This window comes from Dermacentor silvarum, chromosome 2 (assembly GCF_013339745.2).
Source record: "Dermacentor silvarum isolate Dsil-2018 chromosome 2, BIME_Dsil_1.4, whole genome shotgun sequence".
Classification (NCBI taxonomy): Eukaryota; Metazoa; Arthropoda; class Arachnida; order Ixodida; family Ixodidae; genus Dermacentor; species Dermacentor silvarum.
Window position 1 is genome coordinate 87,685,535 of NC_051155.1, and position 25,673 is coordinate 87,711,207.

At 48.1% G+C, this 25,673-nt stretch overlaps 1 protein-coding gene across 1 annotated transcript in view; it reads right to left on the reverse strand.

Moving 5' to 3' along the window:
- Nucleotides 1-25,673, reverse strand: part of LOC119441596 (putative glycerol kinase 5) — a 213,748-nt gene that overhangs the window by 72,349 nt on the left and 115,726 nt on the right. The window contains 1 exon segment of the mRNA XM_037706205.2: nucleotides 7,717-7,828. Coding sequence (XP_037562133.1) covers nucleotides 7,717-7,828 — 112 coding nt within the window.

Here is a 25,673-nt window from a genome sequence, read left to right on the forward strand (position 1 = left end):
TAGGGGGCGAGCGTAGGAGAGGAGAGAGGGGGAGGGGACCCAGGAGCACGGTGTAAGAATAAGGAGAGGTGCTGACACTCTCCCCCCAACGCGCGCGAAAGCGCCGCTCGCTCGCGTCCAGATTATGTTCGGCTTGGTGGCAGCTGGTTCGGCGGCGTCGTAGAGGGCGCTGCGGTATGCGGTCCCAGCCTCGGCGGGAAGGCGCGTGTTTCTCTGTCTGTGCGCTTTGCGCTTGCATGTGCGGCCGTGCTGTTTTGAAGGCACACTTTTTGTTCACGCGCCTTTCATCATCTTGTGCTTGTGTATTGTCGCCACGGGCCCTCGACCAAGGTGGAAGCGGGCTTCTGAGAGTTTGAAATGGGTAGAAAGTGCTTCGCCACGAACTGCAATTCTGGATACCGAACTTGTGCGGAGCGTGTGCCTCTATTCAAAGCGCCGTCTGACAGCGGTCGTTTAGAGCAGTGGCGCCGTGCAATTCCGAGGGCAGACAGAACTCTAATGCCTACCGACCACGTCTGCGCCAAGCATTTTCAGGCGATATGATATCGACGACATATTACGCGGAGCTCGATGGAAGGGTGCTACTTGACGCGCCAAAGAGGCCTGTTCTGTCTGCAAATGCGGTTCCCACCATATTTCCGAACTGTCCAAAGTACCTCACACGGTCAAGTAAACTACGAAAGCCGCCGAGGAAGAGAGAACCTCCTGCGCAAGCAACTAAGCGACGTCGGTCGAAACTCGACAACATCGATGCGACGCACTCTGTGCAAATTTTTCTGCATATATATATATATATATATATATATATATATATATATATATAATGCTGCTGTTGTCTGTGCAGATCTGTACCTGATTTTTAGGTTTGTTCCATCTTAGCTATTTATTTTTTACAATGCGCGTATGTTGTGTAATTAACGCTCAGCTGTTTTTATTCCACATTTTTGCATTGTGGGAGTGCATGAAAGCGTAAGCTTCTGGAATGGTTATCTGCTGTTAAAATTATTGAGCTGCTTCATGCACATTTTTTTTTTATTCTGGTGTCCTTGCAAAATAAAAAAAAAGTCTGACATTATTGTGTGGTGGGTGTAAGTGTATTTGTGGACATGCACTGGGCCAAATAATCTTACATTCTCACATGCTCATATATACTTTAAAAAAATAAAGTCACCTCTTAGATCCTGCAAGAGTCACTCGCTCCCCAAACGACGAAAGCCAAAGGAATAATATACACAGTCTATGTTAAGTGGAATTGAAATAAAAAATATTTTCACAAGTAAACTGTATTAGTGATATTGTAATCCAAGATAAAACGCCTGCCTTCGTCCCGCCTGATAAATTATCTTTTGAAAGATTTCTTTACATAGCTATGTGCTTTCTCATCATAGAGAAGCCATGAACACCCACTTTGCTCTAGTGCGTTGCATATCGCAAGCTTGCGCCGTTTCATTTCTTAAATTATATCGCGCCCACTCTGAATTCGCGTGACGATGCTTGAACGGTTTTATGAGTTTGAATTTTCCGGTGCAGTCACTATTTCCTTCTAATCGAGGGGCAGCACGCGGGCTTACGCTTTCATTTTTTTATGCTTGTATGCATGACTAGATCGGCCGCAACAATTTGTGCGCGCGAGCGGAATGTGACTGGGCGTTGAGTGCTGCCCGATCGATCCGTGTTCACGTCATTCACGTCCAGCACATTATACGTTCATGCTAGCAAAGCATTCAGCCTGGTACACTCATTACCTTAATCCGAAATAACGAATTTCCTTCGCGCTTTGAGTTTTACTGGTGCCACTATGAACGAAAATTTAGCGGAGGCAGAGGAATGCGAAGCCGCCGGCTCCGCTAAGCTGGGACCGCTGGCCGCGGCGCCATCTATCTGCTCGCAGCAGAGCTACTCGGTGCGCCCGCGCGCGGCCGAACATAATCTGGACGCTCGCTCGCGCGCAGTGTCAACACTAGAGTGTACTAGAAAATGGTCGAGTGGGACGAGCGGCTGGGGCGGCGCATGCTTTGCCGTGAGGCGCCCGACGTGGAAAAATACTGGGGCGGCGCTGCGGTCGAAGTGGATTGGGCCGTATCAAGGTCGCGCCGTTGGAAACTGCTGGCGATACTGCTCGGCAGGGTCATTCGTAATACTTCGCACGCTGGTATTTGCGTTGAGACCGCTCAAATGGGGTTCATAATTGCATATGAGGTGTATTTATGCCTTAAGAACAAATTACTTTGTTTCTCTTCTTTATTTATTTTTTATTATTTTTTAATACCGTTCGGTCATTGCTCGTACATTGCGGCCGCAGTGTCGGCTTTCATTCTACTATGTTATTGTACGGTTCCCTTCGGAGAAAAAATATTTTTCTCGTTCTTCAAGCAGCATGTATCTCTCGTGTGTATTGTTGCACATAAAGTTTTTCATCAGTAGGTCCTGCGAAACGCAGAAGGAGAAAGATATGCAACCTTCCTGCTTGCCGCTTCAAACAAATAAAACATATCTGCCCCATCCGGCGCCTTGTCCTCAGATTTACGGGAAGTATTGTTATAGAAAAAAAAAAAAGCTGCAGCGCAACATTTCATTCAAATTTTCGCCTTTCTCGCGTAACAGAATGCGGAGTAATCGTTAAGGGGTCATTTATTGCAGTCGGACCTCGTGCGCCGAAAACGGTTTTAGTTAATTAAATGAAATCAAAGGGGAATTTTATTAGACAATAATATTGTTGCAGGAAGAAAGCAGGCCCACGAGTGTAGAAGGATGTATATTTACAAGCGAAGAAATATGGCGTTCAGGCAACGGCCAGCGACTTCGTCTTCCTCTCGTTCGCGTCACCTTCTTCTTTCCCTTCACCGTAACATCACCCTCCCGGTGGGGTTAGCTCCGTCCCGGTGCAGGTTATGGAGCGTCGCTTAATGGGGTGACATAGGGCTTGAGCCTGGCGACGTGAACAACATCGCTGGTGACGTTGGGAGACACTGAAGGCTGACCGAGTAGAGAGATGGAATGCCCAAACTCGCTATTTCTTCCCGAACGACCGCTTGTATAAGCGAGATAGCGGGCACAGTTTCCCGACAGTCGGAACGAATTGGAGCCGGAGCCATGGCCTCAAGCTCACGGCGAACGATACGCGTAAGATCTTCTGATCCTGTCGGCGGAACGAACCGCGGCGGGTCTGCGCACGAAGATGTCGCGGCGGTATTGGGCAGCCTGTCGAAATGTTGAGGGACGCGGCGGCCTTTCGCTTGTTCGAAGCGCCGGCACTCCTTTATAATTGCATCCACAGTGGCACAATCCTTACACATCAGGAGATTGAAGGCGTCGTCTGCAATACCTTTTAGTATATGACCAATCTTGTCCGCCTCGGTCATGGTGTTATCAGCCTTGCGGCAGAGAGCCAGCACATCCTGTATGTACACGACATAGGATTCTGTGGACGTCTGAGCGCGGCATGCAAGTTCTTTTTTTGCTGCCAACTGACGACCGACAGGTCTGCCAAACAGGTCACGCATTTTTTCTTTGCAGACATCCCAGCTTGTTAGGTCAGCTTCATGCGTATCGTACCATTGCTTCGCAGTTCCTTTCAGATAAAACATGAGGTTTGCTAGCATCATTGTTGGACCCCACCTGTTGTTGTCGCACACTCGTTCGTACATCGCAAGCCAGTCCTCGACGTCGGTGTTGTCCGTGCCACAAAATGTCCCCGGGTCCCGCAGATGAGTGAGGATGACCGTTGGCGTGGACTGCTGAGGCGTTGTCGGTTGTGTCGGTTGATCTGCCATTGTGGCGGCAGGTAGATGACGTCCACTGCGAAGTTCCGTGATTGTACCCAGCACCTTCCACCAAAATGTTGCAGGAAGAAAGCAGGCCCACGAGTGTAGAAGGATGTATATTTACAAGCGAAGAAATATGGCGTTCAGGCAACGGCCAGCGACTTCGTCTTCCTCTCGTTCGCGTCACCTTCTTCTTTCCCTTCACCGTAACAATATAAAAAATGCGTACAAAGATATTTGATCCCATAGCTTAAAGCGGCCATTCTATATGCTGATATTGCCGTACGTGGATTTTTTTCCAGTCGATACTTCAAAAAAAGAAAAGAAAAAAAAGAAAGTCTGCGCGGTAGCCTAATTAGTGGTTATATAGTATAGTGGATACGGTCTTGAGCACGCGGGTTCAATCCAGGTCGCGGAATTCGATGGGAACGAAATGGAAAAAGACTCGTGTACTTCTATTTAGGTGCACGTTAAAGAACCCCAGGTGGCAAAAAACTATATAAACCGGGTGCCTTAATCATATAGTGCTTTTGCCACGCAAAACCGAAGAATTTGATTATATTAAAAAAAGAAAAAAGCAGGTGGCTGTGTTCTTCGGCTTATTTCTGGGGGTGTCAGCAACATAAATTATTCTCGAGTCTGATTTCCGAGAAAAACATGTTACGCTTATCCTACATTTCATGCATAAATGTAATGCCGTTCCCAAATGTATGACCGCTTAACTCAGAAGCTTGTATATTATAAACAGCTGCTTTCAGTTATTCGGTGCACTATCATAACGACCATAATGAAACAATTAAAGGAACGGCATGCCTCACATAAACGTAGAGATATGTGCAGATCTGTTGCATTCGTTGAAGATAAGTATGGCACCACACGGGGCACTCAGTTTTAATGGGTTGAAAACACGGTGAGACTGTCAAAAATCCTTGTCTGAATCAAGTTAGCAGATTTACAGGCTGCCCTAAAACGGGGCGTTTATATTGATTGAGAGCTAGGAACTTGTTAAGCAGGACTTATTACCACCCGTCCGTGAATTCTCTCAGGAAGTGCGCCTCTGCGCAACAGCCACGACTCTCCGGCAGCAAAATCATTCGGAATGACAGTCCTCACTTGCATGCAGTCACTCACCTATGAGACTGCGATAGTGCTGTTATGCGTTACATTCGAACGGAAACGACTATGAGGCATCGTACACACACACACACACACACACACACACACACACACACACACACACACACACACACACACACACACACACACACACACACACACACACACACACACACACACACATATATATATATATATATATATAAGATGGTTTTGCCTGCTGTGCATATTATTTCTGCGAATGCGAGTTTTATTTGCAGTATTCACTAGTAAGTGTGTTTGTTACTGCAAACACGTGCGCTTATTCCGGTCGGTAGTTCTCACTTTTTCAATTATTACATTTAGAAGATTTGTTATTTTTTCCCTTACATATATATCGTGAATATATGTGTCTATGTACCCTTTGATTTAATTACCTAGAAACACATTAGTCATTCTTCACGCCACGCAGTTAATAAACCTGGTTTATTTCACTCTAATATTGTTTTCTTCGATCATTGTCCCTGATCAATATCCAGCAACAAGAAGCGCGCGTAAAATGACACGGTATCAATAATAAAATTTTCAACGTAGCCTTCATGGTGCACAGATACCAGTAGCGCGCGTAAAATGATACGGTATCAATAATAATATTTTCAACGTAGCCTTCATGGTGCACAGATACCAGTTACTTTTAGAGGACAGTGGTAAAAACAGCAGTTCACATGGCTAAAACTACATTTGGTGCAGGCCGTCAAGAGTCATGGGCACACCGAAGCAACTAAAACATTTTTTTTTTAATGTACTGCACAGAGGTTCTGCGAGAAAAACTGGGCGTCCCGTGCTCGCTAGCAGACGACGCGCTTGACAACGACAGCGAAATTGAAGACGTCGCGTTGTATAATACATGCCTCAAATATATGTTTGGCAAAATGGTGTAAACATAAATTTGCAGTTGAAATAAAGCACTATTTTAAGAGCGTACTATGCGCAATCGGCCTCGGCGCCCGCAGCGAAAGTACACTGAATATGCCGCGGAGCGTTATGAGAATCCAGTTCGCTCGCAGCGCCCTCGCACTATTTTTCCACACGCGGCGCCTCAGCGGCAGAGCGCCATTCGGCCCACTCGACCATTGTCTAGTACACTCTAGTCCAACACCTAAATATTCTTCCACCGTGCGCAGGAGCGACGGACAGAGCCGCCGGCAAGAAATGCTTCGCATTTTAAAAAATATACAAAAGCGCAACGCGTGCTTCCACGCGACACGGATTGGCCAATGGGGATATATAGGATAAGTGGTTCTTGAGGGAAAGGGAAAGGTTGGCGCTATCTTCTGCAGCCCTTGAGGGAGCACGGCTCAGCGCCAACCAATGGGGAAGCGGAGGTGGGCTGGGGCGACAGGAGGCGGCGAGGAGGAAACTTCGGGGGAGCGCGGTGGCGGCAAGATCTAAGAATGTCGCTACTTCTTATATATAGGGGTTTTAGTTACTCTATGCCGAGAGCGCCGACGGCGCTGAGCAGAGTCTGTGTGTTTGGGCGCGCTGACAAACGCGGGCGGTTTTCCTTCGGCACGAGGTCCCGTGCGCGATCGAGGTGAGATAACTGCAACGCCGTTGGCTGGTTGGCACCAAGGAAGATTGGCACGCTCCTCGCCAGGCGAGCGTTCTCAGACGCCTTCAGCGCAAGGCTATAAACCTTTCAATGCTTCGCCTGCGTAAGCGACAATTGACAAGTTAACGACGTAGCGATACGCGCCAAAATGCCAATGCACATTGAAAATGCCAGCAGGTGTGCGAATGTTTGTTTCGTTTTGACGATGGGCGACACGCTGCTAGGCAGTGAAGCATATGCTTGGTGCGATTTCTTAAAATTATTTATTGCCGAGACTCGTCTGTCCAATAGCGGCGCACCGCCCTTCTATACAGCCTCATTTCTGAAACCGTTGTCCACGAAAGCCTGCGCATCTGGCAAAGTGATGGGCATCCTGCACCGAAGGACCTGCCGAGACGATCGATCACCACAGACATTTGAAGTGCAGACGTCCGTGAGGAGTTCCCCACACTGATCACTTACAGTAACACCTCTCTTCGGCCATTAAAACGCCAGTGAAAATTTGTTTATAGTTACAAACTAAAAAAGACGCGATGATTACAGTAAGCGCAACTCCTTGCAAGTTAAACTCGGTTCCATACGCCTGGAGTACTTCTGTACCAGACCTCAAAAGTTAAACTCTAACTTTATTTCAAAATTCGAGCTACACAAATGTTCCTTCAACAGATGTTTTGGGCTCCTTGGTGGCCCCATATGCGCGGAAGTTTATACTCAGGAAGTGTATAAATAACTAAAATTCATTACTTACATATTTAACTTTCGCATCCGAACATAAGACAGTCGTATGCCCAGGCAAATCATTATTGTCTGATTTGTTCTACAAGGCTCGTCTTCCAAGATATTCGTCGCCAAATTTGTGTCTTCGTGTGATTGATTTCATATACCGGGGCGGCAAAGGCGCCATACACCAAAATAAAAAATAAAGGGAGGGGGGGGGGTGAGAGTGTACACCCGGCCACAAAATATTACGTACCACGAAATTTAATAAAAAAGCTGAACATCTCCGCAGCCTAGTACTTGCATTTCAGGCCTCGACTAGAATGTGCTAGCAACATTGTCGTACACACGTTTACTGGCTACCTGCTACAGACAGGCTGCTCGGGAATTGAACCGTTTTCCGACATCCCGTGGTCCGTAAACTTTCGAGGCCGGGTGGCGCCGGCGTGAAAGCCCGCTATGTTGTGGCGCGCACTTTTGTGCAAGCAACGCAGCGACCGAACATTCGTGCCCGAGGCCGCTGCTGACCCTTTCGAAGGCTGTTCCACAGATTCGGCCGTGCCGGTCGTACAGGTGGCAGCGAACCCCCGACGAGCCCACGTCCAGCGACGCCACGTACGTGGTGTGGCCATCACCGGGCCTGCAAGAGACAAGCAAATACGGTCAGAATCGTCATTCAGTCGTAGTTTACGTTATTACTGCGCAGTTGTACAGTCAATCAGTGGCGCACCGACGGGAGGGGGGGGGGGATTGGGGGTTGTAACCCCCCTCCCCCCCTTAGGCCGACCTAACCCCCCCCCCCCTTTTGTTTAACCCCTTTTCCTTCCTTGCGCATTCGGGTACTGCAACTAAAATGTAAGACGCGCAATCGTCTGCACACTCGCAAAAAGCGCACTTTTTTGACAATTTCCCGTGAAGAAATCGAAATTAGTGCTGTTTAGATGGTATTGGCAAACTGTCAACCCCACCCCCTGGCAGAGATCCTGGGTGCGCGACTGCAGTCAATGTACAGCAAAAGATAAATGCACGCGAACAATCAGGCTGTAATTGCGTGGGCGAACTCTAGCAGCATGCATGCACAAGTGGACTAACGAAAAAATAGTATCCAGTCACGGCAGCAATAATGATGTACAGTTAATATCTGAGAAAAGAGAGAGAAAAAAAAAGAACAAAAGAACACGCAGTCACACGGAATAGCGGAAAAACAGGAGCTAGTTGCCTATAAATATTTCGTTAAAGGGACACTAAAGCAAGCAAGAACATGAAGGTTGTGGAATCGAGATGGATAAAGCATTCTTTGAAAATTCTGCTGTCGTTAATTTCGAAATGGTAGGTTGATTATTAGAAGACAAAATGAAGGTAAAAGTTATAGTTTTCTGAATTTCGCGCCGAAACCGCGACGTCGGTACGCAAGTGTGACGTCACAGATTTCAAAGTACTTACTTTTTTCCTTTTTTTCGTACTTGGGCCGCGATCGTTCAGTAAATCTTCCAGAAACATGCCATGTTTAATCTTTGGTGTGGTAACTTTAAGGCGGCGGCGCCACGCGCCTTATGCGTTTTTTTTTTTTTTTTCTGGCTTCTCGCGGTAAGAGTGGTGTTTGTGGTATTGTGGAAGGGTAATTTACTAATAGAGAAGAAATCATTTTTCGCTTTAGTGTCCCTCTAAAGGGCCCTTAAACCACCTTCGATATTTTTTAACAATTTCAAGTAAACACGCGCATCGAGTTCAGAATGCCGTCACGATCAACGATGCCAAACGCGGCAGCGCTACGCGCCACCGGCGCGCAAGAAAAAAAAAAAAGAACAATGCCATGCTCCTCTCCGAGCCTTTCCGGTAGCGGTCGTCACGATGTCACCAGGGTGTATCTGGTGATGTCAACGGGCGCGACGATGTCGAATGGTCGAGCAAGAACCTACGACTTCCGGTTAATCTGCTAGCAGGTACGCGCGCTCCCTGCTCTTCCTCGTCGTGTTGCTCGTTTGTGCGCCCTTGCGAATCGGTAATTACAGCCCGCAACGCAAGTGCCAAATCGCTCGCGTTCCAACACAGTCGTACTTAGCGGTCTGATTAGCTGCGCGAACAGAGTGCGACAGTGTTGGCCTTTCTAGACGTGCGCCCAACACAGGGTCCATAGCGCACGGGCCGGCACGGCAGCAACAGCGGGTAGCCGAGAGGCGCTGAGTGGCGGCTAAGGCCCGTCCACGTTACCGGCAGAACTGTAGCTGCTGTTAAGGGCTCGATGCTATTTCTAAATAAACGCATCACTGTTTTGATGATCCAAATATAACTCACTATCAGGGAGGGAGCAGTCTACCTGACTGGATCAGTATTTTTTTAATTTGGGGTGTTGCGGAGCGCAGCGTAGCAACACCCCAACGATCACCGCTTCGCGTCGGCGTCCGGCACCACGGCTGCGGCAGTGGCACCGGGGTTCAACCGACCGCACCGCCAAACAGAGAGGGGAAAAATGATACAAAGAAAAAAAAAGTTTCAAGAAGGCGGGATTCGAACGCCCGCAACCCCCTCCCTTAGCGAGCATCGTAACCACTACGCCATTCAGCCACCCTTACAGAGCGGGCGTACATGCGAACCATATGATTGTGTTCGAGCGCCCTCGGCGAAAGTACAGTGGCTAGCCACTGTAGCGAAAGAAACCACCTTGAAACATGGTACGCGCGAGCGGCGCATGGCGGCGCCAGCGGTCGAGCTCTGGGCGTGGGCGCAAATAGAAATACGCGGATTTACCGGCACGGTAACTCGCCGCACGCCGTTTGCCATTCGCAGGCCGCCGTTCGACAGCTGTTTTGCTCGCGAACGGCGAGATTTCCTTGCCGTAGAGAGGATGAGACCGGGACCCATTTGTGTGGTAGCCTCACCGCCACTGGTCGCTCGACGGCGCCGATATCGTCGCTAGGCCTTTCCCGGTTCACTTCAAAGCTAAAGCGGACGGCGCTTCGGAATGAATTACCGACGCTCACAAGCCGCAATATTTTCTTATCGTTCTTGTCGCTCTTCGCAATAATTGTACACAAAGAAGAAAAATACGCTGATATTAGTGGCGCCATCGGCTGCGATGAGAGCACAGCGGGAGCCGGTCGTCTCCGGAGCGTCGGTAGCCGTGCACTGCAGCTGAGCTCGACAAGCATCGGAGTTGTCGCCCATGTTGAACGTTTGACATTGGATATAGTTTTTCATAAAATGTACAATTTATGCATCGCTTTATCTAGCGGAAATTATTTTGCTTGGAACAGAAGCTGCAGCCGATGTTTTCGTCGCCGGTGGCGGAGGCGCGCAGCTTCGCGGTCGTCGATTGGCCCGTCGATCGTGCTGCAGGCAGTGCGCCAGCCGAACTGCCGTCTACTTTGGACACCTCTCGCGCGGCAGACGTTCTACGGCACTGGGGGCCGGTTCGCCGTCGGTGTATTTGTCGCTAGAGTGGACGTGCCTTAACCGGAAGTGGACAGTGTTTTGAGAAGCGCGTTGGCGATGACGTATGTCGCGTGAGATCTGAAGGAGCACTCAGCGAGGGGAGAGAACAGCCGACGAGGAGAGTAGCGAAGGAAAGAGCGAAACGAGCGAGGGCCGTGTTTCGATTATCAAACGCGTGTAACTCCGCTATTACGGCACCATTTCGAAGAAGTCTCGCGGCTACGTGTTCGTTGTAGACTCGTGCACAACTGCAACACCACAACTAAATTTCGACCTCTGGGTGGTTTAGGGCTCCTTTAACAAGTGCAGGACATTACAATGTCACGATTGATCCATGATATATTCGATCAAGGAGGAGAAGGGGAACAGAGGAGCTCGATTTTTCGTCATTACGACCATATAAAGCCTACAGGTAATCAATCCAAGATAGGGATAATTAGTTGTGTTCGAAATCGAAATGTAGAAAATAAGGAAAAGGAAAATGAAAGTGGACGAAACGATAACTTTCCATTCATCTCGTTCATTAATAGGGAGGGTCTCGAATCTGGCAGCCTTGATGCCATTAGGTATCATACGAGGGTACATTAGCCACGGGCCTGCTCTCCCAAGTTCACATGCTACGTGACGATATCGGGCAAAAAAGGATGTTCCGCATCCGCCTACCATGTCTCTGATGGCGTTGGCTAGCACTCGTAGGGCTAGAGCTAGTACACATAGTACCCAAGCGGACAGATTGATGGCCGTCGCTGTAGCACTATAGGTAGTGCATCGCACGCGTAATGCGAAGGTTGTGCATTCGGTCCCCACCGGCAACAAGTTATCTTTTCGTCCACCCTTTCATTTCCCTTTTCTTCATTATTTTCTACATTTCGATTTCAACCACAGCTAATTACCTCTACGCTTTTCTTGGCTTCATTGTCTGTTGGCTTTATATGACAGTGATATACTCTAGTAACCCATTCGGCGGTTGAATTGCGGAGAGTGGAAATGACAGATTTAGTGCTAACTTAGGCCTGTTCTTAGGTCTTAGACATCCGTCACCTAGGTTTGTGAGTGGTGGTGCTGGCTAACACTCCCAGGGTTAGTTCTAGTTGTAAAACATAAATACCCCAGAAAGTGGGTGGGAAAACGGCGCCGCGGTAGCTCAATGGTAAGAGCATCGCACGCGTAATGCGAAGACGTGGGATCGTTCCTCACCCGCAGCCAGTTGTTTTTTCGTCTATTTTCATTTCCATTAATTTATCATTTCTTTAATTCAGTTAGTAAGTACAAGTAATTTTCCCTATGTTGTGCTTGGTGTTATTGTTTGTTGCCTTCTTATGATATGATTAATAAAAATCGGGACCCTCGGTTCCCTTTCTTCTTAGGTATTAGGTAACTTAGGCCTGTTTGATAACAAAGAACTGATTGCGAACTTTTTTCATCTCTAGAATAGCCGCTAAGGAATCTGTGGAAGAGCCTGGTTGTCCCAGTGTAGGCATGTATAGTGAAGTTGTGGAAATGACGAAAAGCGTCTTGCTGTAAATTTTGTACCAGAAGAAAACGCGATTTGTATATCAGTTGCCTCACTTGATTGTAGCATGCATATTTTTATATATATATATATATATATATATATATATATATGCGGCAGAAGGAAAAATAAACATGAAATTGAAACAAGAACACAAATAAAAGTGCTGGTAGAAAAAATAAATGCTCGTTTAGTATTACAGATGTGTTACAGTGGCAGTAATAGTGTACCTAAATGTTTCTTGGTGAGCAGCAAACAGCCGTACACTAAAAGATAATGTCATAGAAGAAAATATCAGCCAGAAAATGAAATACAAGGACAAAAAAAAAGCTGACTCGCGAAAGTCGTGCCGCAACCACAGCATTGTCAAAAATGCAGCTCTCGTGCATCAGCAATGAACTTGTAATAGCAACAACTGTACAGAAAAGATAGTAGAAATAAGAAGCTTGTTCGTACACAAATAGTTTGCTGTCATATAGCAAGGTTGTTAAAAACGATACACCTTTAATATAGGGAGCAGAATACAACATATGCAAGGCTGTATTGAACCGAAAGCATAGTGGAAACTTTTTAGAATGTATACCACTCATTCAACACTGGGTTGAAACAATAAAAATGTACTACCAACTATTTCGTCTGAGCTAGTTGGCTCATCACTACTGTAGCGCACAGCCATCTGCCGTGTTGCCTCCTTGATGTCCTGTTCGTACATTTCGGTAGCGCGCTACAGTAATAAGAACAGAACTGTTTTAATTAAAGGCAGCACGTATGCCACAATATAGAGAAGATGAATTCAGATCAACAAAGTGACTGACACAGGCACTGTCAAATGGTGGCGACTATACTATAAAAACGTCGCCGATTAATTCTCGGAAGATTGCACAGCTCAAATGCTTCACTTAGTTTCATTTTATTACCGTAAAAGCCCCATCAATTTTAAGTATCACATAAATGGTGAGTTACATCACTATACGGTGTTAATACAGCTAATACTAAATCCGATGGATGACTAGATTCCAAATAATCGGGTAGTCAAGAAAAGCGCTTCGGGAAAAAAGGCAGCTGCGCTATTTTTAAGAATATCATTACCCCAAAGCCATTTTACAGACGTTTTGTCGGTGTTACGCTACAGCGAAATAATATCCATTTGAAATTTTCACAATGATCGAGGCTGTCGGTGCCGACTGCGTTCGCCACTCGTCCTGCCCGATCCACGTCTCGTCGCATTCGTCGCATCGTCGTTTATCCGGCGCCAACACTCGTCGGCGTGCAGTTTCGACCATGGCCACGTGCCGGATGTTTACGGTTGCTTCGCAGATAAGTGGGATGCATTCGCTCTTTTAGGCCATTTATAAGTGGCGAAACGTCTATGTTATGTGTTTTTTTTTTCTTTTTTTGAGTAAGTAAGCCGCTTCAAACAAGCAGATTGCCGCGAAGTGCACATGTTGCATGCACGACCACGAATGCGCGACGCCGACAGTTCAGGCGGCGCCGTGTGAATTCACTTTGGAGCTTCCTGCAGGGCGATATAACCGCGATGTTTTGCAAGCAAGCGGCATACGCCCTCTTAGCCAGCCGTGTGTCTGCTACCTATAGCTTCCTCGTGAACAGTGCCCGAAACTAGTGAAAACGCATTGTTGGGCTTGCTGGTCCGTTACGGCAGAAAACGGAACGAGAAAAAAAAAACAAAAAAAAAAAACACGAGGAGCACTAACTCTATAGGGCGGAGGAAGCTGTGCTTAGGCAGCTGCGAGCAGGAAGGCCGCAGACGTTCACCAGCGCATGGAACTGGCCACACTTCCCACTGGACGCGACGTGTCCCACTAACCGGTGCTCGGCAGCGACCGAGAGACTTCCGACTTGCCGCACAGCGTTATCTTGATGGTATTCCCTAGAGAGCCTACATGCAAGAACAGCGCTTGCATGTAGGCTCCCAAGTATTCCCCCATTTTCAACATGCGCGGTAGCCGCCGCCGAAAGCTGCAAAAATATCGAAGTGACATTCTTACGGCACGTACACACTATATAGCGTCAAAACGCGCACAGCGCGCCGCCGCCGGCAAAACGATCCATGCGGCGCACCTCTCGTGATCGATCGCTCTTGAGTCACTTACCAATGCCCCTGACCATAGCCTCCTCGATAAGTTTTTATCGAGGAGGCTATGCCCTGACACAAGTGCAACCATGAAGTGAGCAGCAAACCTAAGCTTGCGATTGGCGGCAAACAATTCAGTCTGCCACAGTAGCGGTTACTGCAAAACGAAATACCTTAACTCGAAGGCACTGTGAAAGTGCATCTGTTCGTCTTATCACAAGTCTGTCTTAACATGAATGGTCCACAAAACCTAACGTCGACTATTGTCGGTGCACCCAGATATATAACGACATAAAACAACCAACGAAACAGCATTAAATCCAAAAATGCATATACCTTGTGCCCCAGCTAATGTTAACCGAGTAGTTAACATTGGCTGGGAATATAGTTACGACCCAACACCGTAGGTCTTAAGATCGTATCGTGCACCGTGTTCCTAAATCATATTTTTTGAACACCTTGGTTAACGTTAGCTGGGACACTCTATATCACAACAGACAATAATCGGATTTGCGTGACACAAAGCGTTATTTCATGCACACTCGTTGGAATAATTAGTCGCTTGCCGGCACTCTGCAAACCTGTGTGCTGTCACAAATGCTGGCATTTCATCACGCCCACAAAATTAAACAATTCCTTCATGTTGTTGATAAGATGCACCAAAGTGTTCTGGGCGTTTATCGGGATGTTAGCACCGCTGGTTCGTGACGTTCCTATAGGCAGTGTCCTCGCCATCCCAGTCAGCCTGAGGAGGCCCCCCTTCGAAGAATTTATCAATTATTCTTTCTATGGTTTCAGCCAAGCACGTCAATCTTTGACGCTGTCGTGCTTATTTATGTCCACGGAAGTACAATTTTCTTCTCGTGTAGCTAGCAGTCACCATAGCCGCTAATTCGCAATGACTACATGGGACACGAACGAAACGCTCACACAGTTTGTAATATCCGAACATACGGCTTCATCGGATTCATCTTAGCGAGAGTATACTGTATTACCACTGGAGTCGCTATGAATCAACAGTTCGTCATATATTAGAACCAGCAATAAGCTCAATCGAAAGACGGAAACCCACTTGGAAAACCCACCAGCAATGGAAATTGGCAGCAAGCATTGTGTGACCACATGCGCGAACACATGCGTTCCGCAGAACCATGCTACCGTAATCTTTACGCTGGAGATTGAATGAACGCCTAGACATGACACGACACGACACAAGACACACGTTCATAAGTATACATGTGGGTCAACAGCACGCGGATTCGAGACAGCAAATTGTCCTATCGCTCTTGCTGTTACCCGCCTTTGCGCTTTACTCACACGCACTCTTTATATTAAAATGCAGGCTAATTGCCAAGAAATCTTCTGATCAGGCTAGTGATGTACAAGTTTGAATTTAATTAGTTACGTATACAAGCTCAGTTGAATGTGGCGTGCACTTTTTTCAATTTATGCCCTCAAATTTCCTTTACAAAAGAGCAACAAATAATAAAAATTATAAAGTGAGCTCGGACTTCAGGACTGTTAGCCCCTCCGCAAGAATAAATGTCAAAATTAATATATCTATACATAGTATATAAGACCATTAAATCTGGCACATGATAATGCGAAAAATTTGATAATACCTGCTTTAACCTTCTAAATATTGCTGCTACAACACAACCGTAACTGAGGCAATAGCTAGCTTAACTAAAGCTGCGCGTTGATATACAAGTGGCTTTCATCCTCTTCAAGCTGTACCAGACGTAGTGTACATAACTGAGATTCGCGCTTTCGCCGGAATCTACTGAGTTTGAAATTATTTTACTTCTTTCTTGCCTATTTCCCCACTTTTTTCTGAAGCATCAGCGGACCCGAATTAAAGATATGCCGATAACATACAGCAGCATTCGATTTTACTTTCATTACAAAAACATAATCAAATGTCTATAATGAAATTGCTTCTACATTCCACACACATCTAAGTAAAAAAAAAAAAAAAGGTGCGACCTAAAGTTCTGAGGTATCCGCGAAATACTGCACACACGAATTTGAATGAGTTCGCTAAAATCATAAGATCGCGAATATAGTTTTGTAACCGTCGTCGTCATTTTTTAGCGCGGTAAATTGCACCGAATGTCATTTATCAGAGACATGCACGTCAGGTAAAGAAATGGCGCACACGCTCATTTTCTTACGTGACAGGCCTCGTACGTGTCCGTAATACAGGCACCGTCTATCGCCTGCTTAAAGGCTGCGTTCACTTTAAATGGAATGGTCACTTAATCGAAACCAGCCGAAGCACTAGTGGCACAGGTAAACGGTCACGAAAATCTACTTGAACGCTACAAAAACGCCGCATAACGTCGGCAGACATCCGCGTATTAAGGCGTGGCAGGCACCGTCGCCGCGCAGGCTGGCGATTGAGCAACACGCTTTTAAAAGCAGGAAACCTCGGTGAGGCGGATGGGAAATCCCCGCACGATGCCCCTTTCGGTTTGGGAAAGGTCGCTGCTGAGAAAGAAAGCGGAGAGATGCGAAACGCGCAGCGTCAAGGCGTTTTCCTGTACACGTGAAAATCGGCAGCCCGGCCGTGATGTAGAAGTCTGTAGGTAACAAGCGAGGCGAAACCGACATTCCTCGAGGCGTTCACTTAAAGAGAGACGACGTGTTTGCCGTAGGCGCCGAGTGAGATTAGCTGAAGCCTTGCCACACCGATTGTTTTATTCCGATCTTTATAAGAACCGGGACACTGTTGGAGTCAGCGCACGTATAGTCTTCTTGCGTTGTGAATAATGACGAGACTGACTACCGTATGTCGCGATGGCTTTCTGTGCTGCAGAGTTAGATTAATAACATTTTTTTTAGGGGCGAAGCACCTTAGGGCCGAGCCTTGTCCCTCGTAGTCCGTAGCTCTGGTTGGCATGGAGACCGCTATGTATGTATGTATACGCATATATATATATATATATATATATATATATATATATATATATATATATATGTACGCCAAGCTCCGGCTTCCGGAAGCCGGAACCGGAAGCCGACTTTCGCTTCCGTTTCCACTTCCGGTTTAGATTCCGGTTCTTCCGGCTTCCAGAGAACGCTTCCGGCGTTTTTCTCTCTCCTCTGTAGCTAGGGGCGCTGCATTGCACAAGGGCGTTCGTTTCCGACGCGCGCTCTCTTTCTCTCTCGTCCGTAGCTGTGGTTTACCCGAATGATCCCCTGGTGCTTCGCCCACTCATCATTATTCACTTCGTGGATATGCGGTGATTTTTTTGGGGGGGGAGGGGGGGGGCGATGGAGTTAACGTGAAAGTTAACGTGTAACTGCAATACACGTAAGTAACGTGTAAGCTGCGGCATGAGTGGCCTGAACGCGCAGCGAACAGTGAATATTGATTAAAATGTGCCGAATAATTTACGTACTGAAAACTTTAACCAACTTTCACCCACACAGTGCATGTGCTACAGCTATATCCGCGGAGTTATTTAGTCTCGTGCAGAGATGATGGAGCTGCGAAAGGAAGCACGTGTGGATTGATCATTTACTGAGAAAGAAGATGGCGGCTCTGTCCATCGCAGGGTTGGTGTCGCAAGATGTTCAAGTAAAGCTCGTCGGCATCGAAGGCAGCCATCGCACAAGACCGCACAGATTTACTGTGGGTCGTTCGAGTATTAAAAGAAAAGAAAAAAAAAGTGGGCAGCTTGCACTAGTGGTGCAAGGCTGGAGTAAGCAGCGGAGCTGGTGATCGACTTAGCTTCTTCCAGCTTTTACTAGGCTTGGCTAAGTTTTGCTAGGAAATGCCAAGTGCTGCTAGGCACCGTATTCCGAATAGGCTCGCCGCCGACGCGCAGATTCTTGCTTGGCCGCGCGCTTCAAGATGAGCGGCGGCTTCTTCGGGTGTCCGGATCTTCTGTGGTCGTCCCATGGCAAGGCTACATGTACAAAGTCAACGAGAGTTCTGCCGCCATCGCGGCGGCTCCGAGCTTTATCTCCCCGGTGACGTCACGGCCAAGCTGCGCCTCCACACTTGCCGGGACGTTGCTGGTCGAAAATTCGGCGCGACCGCCGGGGAAACGGGGAAACGCGGACGGCGTCGGCAGTAGCTCTGCGCGTTGCCTCGTTGGTGCTGCTAGTTTCTCTCTCGCTCTCATTTTCTCTTTCTCCCTCCCGAGCATAGAGCGCGCTGCGCGCATGCTCTCCTTGCCTCTTCTTAACGTCCCATATCGAAGCAACATGTGCACGGCCACGAAGAGGAGGCGAGGCACACGCCGCTCCGCGAGGTGGTTGCTAGGCAACGCAGGTGACGTCATCGCTCAGCGAGATTTGTCGGCTTTTGGGCAGTTTCGCCCGAAAGGCGAAGCACTGACAGCGATAGCAAGGTCTAGCGTTGCGCCCATGGTCTTTTCGGACGGCGTTTTAACTATGCGACGTGTTGGCCCGACGCAGCACGCAAGGTATACGTAGCTCATGCAGGGCAGAAGGAGCAGTGTCCTTGCAGCTACTGGGCATCTCGCATCGCTGGCGCTATAAGCAGCGTCGCCAGTGGCTTTGCAGGCGTCGCACCCCGATGGCGCACGAAGCGAGACCAGCGGGGAAACCGTTGGCGTTATATAGTCAGCACTTGCGTTAGCTTGACGCTCACTGTTCGCTCTTCCACTCAGCGCAGTGCATGCGCGCACAGCAGCTGAGCAAGAACGCTGGTGTGCTTATACATCCCTGCGTGCGCCCAACGCTCGTGCCAGCAGCGGAAGGCAGAACGCTGCCACCGAGGCGACTTTTGACGGTGCGACCATTCCGATTGCGCAAAGCGTCTGAACGCGCTCGCTTGCACGCGGAGAGTTCATAACTCGAAGGACCGCTCGGCAGCATTCAATTGGACATTAATGCTTTTATTGCGATAGCAATTATATGGAAACTTCGACCGGATTTCTGCCGTCGGCGTCGCCGTCGTCGTCGCCGTGAGGTTCCGTATAGATAAAATCTTCGCCGCGCGCCGTATGCCCGAGCGGAAGCGTGCGGGGACGCGCGCTATCACGGAGAGCGAACGCACTCAATCTCCCACGCGCAAGCAAGGAAGCGGGAAGCCAGCGCCGGAGGGAGCGGGGGGGGGGGGGGGGGCACTTCTACTCTGCCAGCAACCGCGCTCGTCGCTCGCTCGCACCGTCTCTTATCTCCACACGGCTCTGACCTTTGTATGCGCTGTGCTTTCGCCGCTCAGTTTCCGTTGAAGCGATAGACCGCACGTACCTTCGCCCGCTGCGGCGTGTGCGCTTGCTGCCAGCGTTTTGACAGTCGTCTGCAGTCATTCAGTGTGATCTATTCATGTTTGTTTGTGCGCGCTCACACCACGCTTGTTCATTCAGTTAGTAATAGTCGGGCCACATTTTCCAACGCACGCTACACATGCAATGCTGCCCGGATCGGCAGTTCAGCACTACAGGTGTGTCCCTTCGCACGCGCTGCCCACGGGAAGCGCTTCTCATCAACACCACCGTTTCACACGCGCCTTCTCGTGGTCGTCGAGTCTCTCTTCACGTCGGTCTACTTACGCCGCAGCACACCTGCTTACTTAATCAGCTCATGTTTACTACAACTCATATTGCTACCAAAGCCGCTCACCTTACTTCGTATGACATTGCTGTGTTGCTATCGCATTCATTGCTTCGCCCTTAGGGCGAAACTGTGACTTTTTTTTTTATTCTAGACACTGATGACGCCACCTCCTCCCTGTTGGCTGCGCCATCACGTGCCCAATGACGCACGCCAGAACCGTGGAGCCGCCATGGCGTCGGGGAAGCGTGCTTGTCTCGCAGCCAAACTATACGCAACAGGCCTATTTCTTCCCTTTGCAGAGCTCTTACGTCTCCATAGGGATCGACAACTTGGCTGCCTATCCAGCTCTGCGCAGGCTCATTGGCTACTGCAGCGGGCTGGCATCCGGCCCATTGACTTTCCTCTGTACACCCCTCAACGACCTCTTCCAGCAATCTCCGCTGTGCCCCTATTCCCTCTAATATGACCCCACATCTTCGTGAGGGACGACGACAAGCCCGCGTTCACATCCACGACCCTTTTCCACCGGACACTGTCACATGCTACGTCGACGCAGCGTATTACCAAACTCATGGCTCCACTGCTTGTGTGACAATGCCGACCCCCCTTGGCATTCCCATCACTTCCACCGCTGGCCCCTTCTCACTTCCTACTTCTTCTCTATCCCTTGAATTGGCCGCGATCGTTCACGCGACGCATGAACTAACCCTTCTTCCTCCCTCTCCTCGGTATCGCATTTGCTCGGACTCCATCGCGGCAATCCGGGCTCTTCGAGACAACAGACTTCCCGATAATCTTCATGACGACCTTTCTGACGCTCTCTCCCTTCTCTCCCCGGCTTTGGTCACTGTGGTGCGGGTGCCAGGTCATGCGGGGATTATCGGCAATCAGCTCGCTCATGAGCTTGCCCGCGAGATTAATAGCCGGGCGCCGACGATCCCCTGGTCTTGCCCGCCCATAGCGGGCGAGGCACACTTTTATAAGAAAACTCTGAAGCTGCACTACAAACACCTCCGGCATTCATTGCAGACGCTTCCGCCACCACACCCTCGTCTCTCCACTGCCCAAGTACGCACCCTCAGGGCCATCACTCTAAGAACAGTTGCACCCTTTGGGGTGCATTTTTGCCACACAACAATAATCGTCATCTGTCTTGCTCGCGTTTCCTATCTTGACAACTCTGCACTTGCTACTTTCCTGTCGAGAACGCTGTGTCACGCTGATAACGCTCTTGTCGTTCGTGACCGAGAAGTGCCGGGCGCACAGCGTTAAAGAAAGGAAAGCCACGCAAGTCAGATGACGATTATTGTTCTGTGGCAAAAATACGCCCCAAAGGGTGCAACTGTTTTTAGAGTGATCCAGCTCAACACCTTGATCACTCCAGCACGCCTATACCTTTACCGTTACCGCTCAGACCCCTCGTGTCCCAACTGCCTCTCTACGTACGCAAATGTAGAGCACGTCCTCCTCTCTTGCACCGCAGCCCTCACTACCCTAACCCCCCACCTCCCCACTGGCGGGTGTGGTTGGCGTCGGCGGCCTTCGCCGACCAGCTGGCCATGGTCCTCCTGGCGGAGGAATATATAGGTTTTAGTCTGACCTGGAATAAAGTCTCCTCGCTCTCTCTGCTTGTCTCGCTCCAGGAGGCCAGGGTTCGATTCCCACCCAGACCAAATTTTATTTTCAAAGCCGTTGATTTACTTTGTTTACAGGAGCCTCCCTGAGAAAGGTGACGTCAATCCTAGCATTGCTGACTTGTTTTTACTCTTTGCACCGTCGGCCATTTTTGGTACCATCGCTCTGCGGCGACGCCGGATCTTCACGTAATGCGACATATAATGTTTTCGCATTAAAAAGAAAAGCGCGCGGGAAAGTACCGGACGATAATGCTGAAAGTGAGCACGTTAAGGCACAACGGCAGTTTCAAAAACAAATGAAGCTTCAGTGTATGCGCGACCATGGCTGCTGCGTACGCATCTGCCAAGGCCGAGTTCCAAAGGCATGAATAAACATTACGAGGCGTTCGCCAACCGCGTGAAGCCTCTCGGGGGCGAAAACGTGCCCAAACAAGCGAACCGGCACGTACGCAGTCCTTGGAGCAGCCCCCACTAAGTTACTATATATGACTCCATCAAGGAGCCATATATATACCTGTCGATCGCCGGGTTGGTGATGCAAGATGTTGGAGTAAAGCTCGTCGGCTTCGAAGGCAGTCATCACAGAAGACCGCACAGATTAACTGTGGGTCGGTCGAGTATTAAAAAAAAAAAGAAAAAAAATGTGGGCAGCTTGCACTAGCAACTTGAAACTCGGCCTTGGCAGATATACTTTGAGGACTCCGAGCATACCTATGGCACAACTCGTACGTACACTTAATTCCTACGCAACTTGCAGGTCTAACAGGTTAGCCTGTCGCCCTTCTGCAAGAACATTCAAAAGCGAAAAAATGGGCGAGTTGGTATAGAAGCACGGCTAATTCGGAGCGCGAACTACTGGGACAAAAAAGCTAAGGCACATGAAGAGATCACGATCCACACTGATCAATTTCATTTATAATTCAAGGGGCTCTTTTCCGTGCCTATACGCCGTGTCTTGTCCCTTCTCGTGCCTTAGCTTTTGTGTCCTAGAATTTAGCCAAGAATATTCGAGCTTCGTCTCAATTACGTCTGCCTGGGGAATAAATCTTTCTTTGCCCGTTTTTAATGCAATCAGCATTCTCTGGGAACTTAACCCACTTTGGGACATGCCTGTTTGCATCTAACCACTCCCACCGTACCCAGTGCCAAAAGTTGTCTACTAGCTTGGGCCACTATATGGGTGGCTGCTGTCTGGCCTATTACGCAGATTGCGTCACCCGGTGCGAGCGCGAACAGGCAACTACGGCACTGAGTGTGTGATATTGATATATGCCAATATTCTCGGCCAATCCCCTGGAATGGACGTGTCAAGGTGACAAAAGGGGTCTTAAATGTTGACAAAAGGGCCCTTGTAGCCTTAAATACTATAAAGCCATAACGCCCCATCCACACAGAGAGCGCTTGATGGATAGCGCTCTCTTAAAAGAAACATGACTTATCGAAAAACTATAGGATGTGAGAACTGATATGCGTTCCTTTTTATTTTTATTTTTTTAATCTTCTCTTGTTTTCTCATCTTTTCTGCGCTTACCCCATCCCCCTGTGCAGAGTAGCCAACCGGACAGTTCATCTGGTTAACCTCTCTGCCTTTCACCTCTTGTTTCCTCATCCTCCTATAATTAGAAAGATTGCTAATCGCATTAACGTCACCAATCACCTCCAAAGCATAAATACACCGCTATTTTTTTTTTATCCCACAGCTTCCTTGATCTCGTTGCTCGCTTGGCCGGCCTACTCGGAGCTGCAAGTCATCACACTTAATATACGATCAATTATTTCCTCGGCTTAAGTACAGTCCCGATGTTTATCGATGGCGCTGTCGAACTCCTGTCTGCGCCCCTCGGTCGTCAAGCAGCCAGTGCCCTGCAGCCTCAAAAAGTCAAGCGCATTCGTTCGAGTTGTCAATAACGATGTGTTTCATTATTTGTTTATGCCTCCTGCAGGCGTCCACTAGAGATCTGGGCCGGGATAATGCAGCGATTCTATTCCAATTATTTTCCTATTTCATGCTTCGTAAGTGGTCCTAGCGCCATTCCGCCTACGTCATATCACCAAGATTTATAGGCCGGTCGCGAATGGTGGATAACAAGAAAGGTGTAGAATCAAGCGAAATGAACTGCAACGTGATAGGCGGAAAGTACCAGTGGTCTATAACACAATCATATACTTCTTGCGCTCAGAGGCGGACATATTTGTACGAGAAATCCGAATAAACATTTGAGTAATTGCCGAATTGTCATGGCCGTTATTGAAAGGAAAGTAAGTTAGCCTTAAGGCTAATTAACTTTTAAACTAAATGTGTTACGGCTCACTGCAATTTACAAACTGTAGCCGCCGACTTTGAAAGTTATATCCACTTCGAACAAATTCTGAGGGTGAAACCAGGTTAGTGATATGCGTTCCCAAAGCTTGCAACAATATTCATCGGTGTTCTGGCAATTTCGGAGCTTCAATGCACACAAAGCCATCTTGTTAAAAACTTAAGCGGAACAAAAGCGCAACGTTACGACAAGTTTGAGAGCACATCTCAATACAGCCGCTAGTTCCAAATTTGTACCAAGTGGATGTGACTTGCGAGATATACTGGCTTATATTGTCACCGGCGTGTATTGCAATATGCGCGCTAAAGCAATTAATTAGAAAGTTGATTACCGAAATTGTTAATTAGTGAATTGTGCTTTCTTTTATTTCCAATATGTGTAATGTCCGCCTAATTCGAGTAATCAACCTGAATGAGTAGATTCGTGACATGTGCCAACGGCGATCTTTTAGAGATTCTGTTAACGTTAAAAAAAATATAGAAAACTGTGTATGCCCTGACGTTCGTTTATCATGCATTTTAGTTGTGCAGTCAGTATTCGCGAGATATTTTTTCTTGGTTTAAATGTTGCACAGACATTTGGCGTACCGCTTTGACATTCATATTTAGTCGCTGTATACACCCACATCTCGGCGTTGCATGCACCTCGATATTCTCAGCCCTCACCACTGCTCCTCCATTTGCGTCAGCCGTTGTCCACAGTCAGCCTTGCGCGTTTCGCTTCCCCGCACTTGAAATGTTGACAATCGCACGCCTCTTGGACTGCTAGGTTTGTCGTGCTTGGTTTGCCGTTATCTCTGTAGCTATACCGTAAAACTATAGAACGCTCCTTCACTTAGGGTGTACAGTTGGCGCATGATTCCACGTATTTTACCGCATCATTTGTAAATGTGAGACCCGGCTCAGTTGAGTCCTTCCACCTTTTAGGCAACACTTCCTACTGTTACGGGTACAGCTAGATGAAGAGAAACGTACTTGCAGATTACTTAAGACACAAAGCGGCAGTAAATATGGTGGGAAGCCTGTCCCAAAAGCACCGCGCCGTCTTTTCTTCCTCAAAATGAGATAATTGTCACAATGCTCGATCGAAGTGCCCTGATATCAATTCCGGCGGCGAAACTCCACCCATCGCCTGCTATATGGGGTGGACAAATTGTACGGCTTGAGGCGAGCAGCGTGGACGTCATCGGAAGAGGGTATACATGGAAGACATGACACATAAGAGCGGAGCTATTCCGTACGTAACACTTGTAGCAGGACGCGCTAAAGGCCGGCAAAGGGACTTTTTTAACAAAGGCTGACGAGCAGAGACAGAGACCAAATAAGAACAAGATCACCGACACTTAAGTGGTTGCCATAATGGCGGTTGTCAAAACGGCGTGCTTGAAATTGCAGCGCGAAGACGCGGTTAAGGACGAAGCAGGAGACAATCGGGGCGAAAAGAGAGTAGATAGTCCCGTCCTTGCTATGTATTAATTAAAACTATTTTCATCTAGCCCCGGAGTACATCATACATTCACAGTCACAAGGGTATGTGCATATTCCGCGATAAGGCAAAGACATGCCCTTTCCGCCGTGGGAATGGCGTCGCGAGCGTACTCGATTCGACAAGGGTTTGATGGAGCGTGTCGAAAGCAATGCAGTCGTGTGAGTAACGAATTACACGTAATTAATTCTTCGTAATCAATTACACCTCTTGGCAAAATTGTTATTTATCGATTAGATGTTGTATACGGTGTTGTTCACCGTAATTAAATCACTGTTATTCGGGTAACCGACTACACGTAACCAGTTACGTTATTGATCGTACAAGCTGAGACGAACGAAGCAGCTCAGAGAACTTGAAATCGGAGGTAACCGTGTACTCTAGTGCACTCTGGAGCGCAAGGTATAGTCGTACGTTACAGTGCCACCCTTCATTCCGGCGCATATATAGAAAAACGAGGTGAAGGC